General features: G+C 46.6%; 1 protein-coding gene across 2 annotated transcripts in view; it reads right to left on the reverse strand.

Moving 5' to 3' along the window:
- Positions 1 to 4,463, reverse strand: part of HOOK2 (hook microtubule-tethering protein 2) — a 29,620-nt gene that overhangs the window by 21,845 nt on the left and 3,312 nt on the right. For both annotated transcript variants that reach the window (XM_015415838.1, XM_015415837.1), the window contains exons 2-3: positions 909 to 994; positions 337 to 409 (exon numbers count right to left, since the gene is read on the reverse strand). In XM_015415838.1, coding sequence (XP_015271324.1) covers positions 337 to 409; positions 909 to 994 — 159 coding nt within the window. The remainder of the gene's footprint in view (positions 1 to 336; positions 410 to 908; positions 995 to 4,463) is intronic.

The raw sequence follows: 4,463 nt of genomic DNA on the forward strand, positions 1-4,463 counted from the left end.
CTCCGGGGCAAACCGCCGCCCCTCCCCCCCCCCCACAATATCCAGCCCGTGTGACCGGGGCCTTAGATAGGTTTTTAGATATATTTTAACAGTCGTATTGTGAATTTTATGATGGAACCTACCCTGAACCCACTTGCAGTGAGGGTGGAATACAAATAGAAATAAATAAATAAAAACCCCTGAAAATGTCACAACATTCAGTAAACCAAAGAGAACCTTTGCTTTCAAGATACCAACAGCTTCCAGAGGTCATGAGACACTTATCTCACGGCTGTATTTGGCTTGCTGTGCACCTTGGTCTTTGTGATGTCACCTTGCCCCACCCCCACTTCATACCTTCAGCCTCCAGTTGTCACCAGCATCATCTTTAATCCGTAGGAGCCACGTTTCATTGAACCAAGAGGGATCTCTGGAAAGGAAAACCATAATGCCATGGTTGAAGACAGAGACTCCAACAGATGGCCACACGTTCTCAGCCCTTCTAACATCTCCCATTTAAAGCTTCAGGTGACAGATTATATGAGAGCTATCCCACTGTGTCTTGCTCCACTTGACTGCCACCTCGCAAGCCAAGAATTCCTTCATCTGACCCTACATGAATTCATCATGGCAAAGAGGGACGACTGTCAACTGGTTTTCCTCTGCCAAGCTGCAGCCTGCACCAAGCCAACCAGTTACAAACTACTTGTTATAACAAGAGAAAGGAAGAAGATTCCAATCTACTTTTGTCGTCAGTTGCTGGCAGAGCCCATTTAGCTAGTCAACTTGCTGGCCAGGGTACAAGCAGGGAAGCACAGTGGAAAAATTCAGGGAGCCCACAGGTGGAATTTTCTATCAAATGGCCTCTCAAGAAATCCCTTTAAGACACCTCCATCCTAGGCTACAGTCACAGATTCCATGACACTCACATCTTGTGCAGCACCTGGGCAATGGTGACCCCGCTGGCCAAATCCTGTTCCATGGCACAAGGAGAAGGAACACTGAATATCTGCAGCTAAAAGAGAGACAGATCTGATGAGTGACACCATTTGCACTCCTTGCACTTCCACTTCAAAATGGAAACAACATTGGCCGGGTCTGCAGAGCTTTCTACAGAGTGGCACAACTCTAGTCTCTGTAGTCAAGGCTCTTTGTATTATCAATGGTAGTGCTGAGCCCAGAAAGAGAGATGTACAACACATACCTTTTTCTTCTGGACAACCCACATATGATGGGGGCAGACAATTACACAACATTTGGCATTAGAAGGAACATTCTCTGTCCGTTGAAATCCTTCACAGAGTTAGATAAAGTCAAGACCATTGTTTAGCTACCAAGATCTATTCATGGTTTGGAGAAAAAAAATCATGCAGAACGTGAAAGTCAATGCCAACAGATAGATTTGCAGCAAAACAGTGCCATGCACCCCACACATAGAATGAGCTCAAACACGAGTACTCCCACACACCTGCTTGGCTGACACACACACGGAGTGAATCACTGAGCAGAAGCAGCCCAGCTGTCACACGCACAAGGGCATATTTGGTTATAAAGACACAGAGGTAAGCCTCGCTAGCCATGTTCTATCACAAGGGTGGCCAAACTTGCTTAACATAAGAGCCACATAGAACAAATGTCAGATATTTGAGAGCCGCAAGACATGAACAAATATTACACACAAGTTTTTACTGCAAAATATGCAAATTTGTTTATTAACAAAAATAAAAACCAAAGGGGTAAAACCAGATATTGATATTTATTTGTCCAATGATATTTGTTTGCTAATGATATTTATTTGTCTCAGAGAGAGAGAAATAGAGGTAAAAAGAAACAATGAAAGAGATAGAGAGAGAAACAAGGAAAGCAAATAGATGGGGAAGGGAGGGGAAATGAAGGAAGGGAGAGAAAAGGAAGGGAGGGAGAAAAAGAGGAAGGAAGGAAGGAAGGAAGGAAGGAAGGAAGGAAGGACAAAAGAAGGTGAGGGAGAGAGAAAGAATCGGAGGAGGAGGATCATGGAATGTTAGAGTTGGAAGGGACCTTGCAGGTCATCTAGTCCAACCCCCTGCACTCTGCAGAAGCATAGCCAAAAGATGGTCGTCCAGCCTCCACTTGAAAACGTACAGTGAAGGAGCATCCACCACCTCCCGAGGCAGACTGTTCCACTGCTCAACCACTCTTACAGTTAGGAAGTTTCTACTGATATTTAGTCGGTAACGACTCCCTTGTAACTTCCACTCATTAGATCTAGTCTTGCAATCCGGAGATTGGATATATACCCCGCCCTTCACTTGGAGTCTCAGAGCGGCTTACTATCTCCTTTCCCTTCCCCTCCCCCTCCCCACAACAGACACCCTGTGAGGTAGGTGGGGCTGAGAGAGCTCTGAGAAAACTGCTCTTTCAAGTACAGCTCTGACAGAACTATGGCTTGCCCAAGGTCATCCAGCAGGTGCAAGTGGAAGAGTGGGGAATCAAACCCGGTTCTCCCAGATTAGAGTCCACGCACTTAACCACTACACCAAGCTGGTAATAGATGAGAGGGGGGAGGAAGGAAGGAAGGGAGAGAGAAAGGAAGGTGAAACAAAAGAAAGAGGTGGAAAGAAAGCAAATAGATGGGGGGAGCGAGGAAGGAAGGGAAAGCCTACCCAGGGAGGGGAACACTGGCTGGGGAAGGGAAGACCGACTGGGGAGGCATGCCTCCCCTTCGCTTCCCCAGCTGCCCTGCCCGTTCTATCAGAGAGGAAGAGAAGAGATGGCTAGAGAGGAACTACAGGATTTATCGGTGGAGAAGGAGAGATTCAGGACTGTGGGGATCATGCGGACTGAGCAGCCTCAGCTCTCTCCAGCAATGCAGGATAAGGACCCTCCCCCTCCTGCTTATCTTCCCCTCCAATTCAATCTTGTCCCTTCAGCTCCTACTAAGAAGGTTAAAGAAAACCTTTAAGTTCCTCATAACCGCAATGAAAAGACCATAAAAGCACATGTGCAAATTTTCCTCCTTTGCACCATCTAGTCCAAATTACAGTTTGGGTTTTCCCAGATACAGTACCCAGCCAATACCTGTTCCTATCCAGCTTGGTAAAATTGCCTGACAGAGGCCTATTCTTCTTTTGGAGGCTAGTTACCATTGTTACCACCATAGCCAATCAATTCCAGATGATCTACAAGAAGAGAAATCTCTTTTCCTCGAATTGCTGGGAACCTGCTCTTTAATAAATCCTGGTAGATGATCTCCTACCTCTCATGACTTTCAATGCACATCAGCCAAAATCCTTATTTCGACTGATCTGTTAGACTGGCGTAAGTCAGCACCTTCAAGTTATTTACTTCATTTATACCCTGGCCTTTCTCCCCAATTGGGGCCCGAAGTGACTGATATCAATCTCTTCCATTTTATCCTCACAACAGCCCTGCGAGACAAGTTAGGCTGAGAGTGCGTGGTCCAGGGTGACCCAGCAAGCTTCCACAGCAGAGTGGGGCTTTGAATGAGCCTCTCAAATCCTAGCCTAACTGCACCACCACATTGGCTCTCAGAATCGTGTTTGTATCATTTGTCTTATTCCCTGGAATCAGCATGCCAACAGCTGTAGAAAGCTTAAGACTTCTGGGAACAGCAAGTGCCTGCTCCCTATTTATCTTCTCCAATGCTGTATGATCTTAATGGACTCCTATTGTCTGTCTTTATGTTGGAAAACAGCTTGCTGCATCACTGCCTCACACAAGCATCAACAGGCCTACTGTGGCCGCAGGTCTCAACACCCGACTCCGCCCCCCCAGAAGTTCTTGCCAGGTGAATGTATCCTAAAATGAGTGACCTGACCCCCCTAATCTGGCTAATCACAGCAAAGCACATGGGCAGCCACCTTCCTCACAGAATGAGCTCAAGAAGGCTCCAGGCACCATCTCCAGCCATTCCCATGCAAGCCTGACACAAGATACCTAGCTAGTTCTTAAGAATCAACAGTCTTGCTCTGAGAATGGCTGCATTATCAATCAGTCTACAATTTAGAATTGCTCTCTGTGTTATCCAAGTCTCTGATATATGAAAAATCCTGCTTCCACCCCCACCCACCCCCATTAGCACGAATATCCAAGGGGGAGGGGCTATGGCTCAGTGGTAGAGCACCTGCTTTTGCATGTAGAAGGTCCCAGGTTCAACCCTCAGCATCTCCAGTTAAAAAGATCAGGTAGTAGGTGACGCTAAAAGACCTGTGCCTGATACCCTGGAGAGCCATTGCCAGTCAAAGTGGACAATATTGACTTTGATGGACCTCGGGTCTGATTCAGTAGAAGGAGCTTCATGCGTGTGTGAGCATTTGTGGGCCCAGTCACACAGGCTGAAGAACAAACTGAGCTATCAACTTCAGTTAGAATGGCTAGATTTGGCGTGGGAGAAGACTCTGTATCTTTAACACAGGTACAGAGAAACAAAGTTTTTGACAAGCACCCCTTTTCTTCTCACTGCTCTCCTGACAAAGATGTTCCTG

Source organism: Gekko japonicus, unplaced genomic scaffold (assembly GCF_001447785.1).
Source record: "Gekko japonicus isolate JY-2015 unplaced genomic scaffold, Gekko_japonicus_V1.1 scaffold46, whole genome shotgun sequence".
Classification (NCBI taxonomy): Eukaryota; Metazoa; Chordata; class Lepidosauria; order Squamata; family Gekkonidae; genus Gekko; species Gekko japonicus.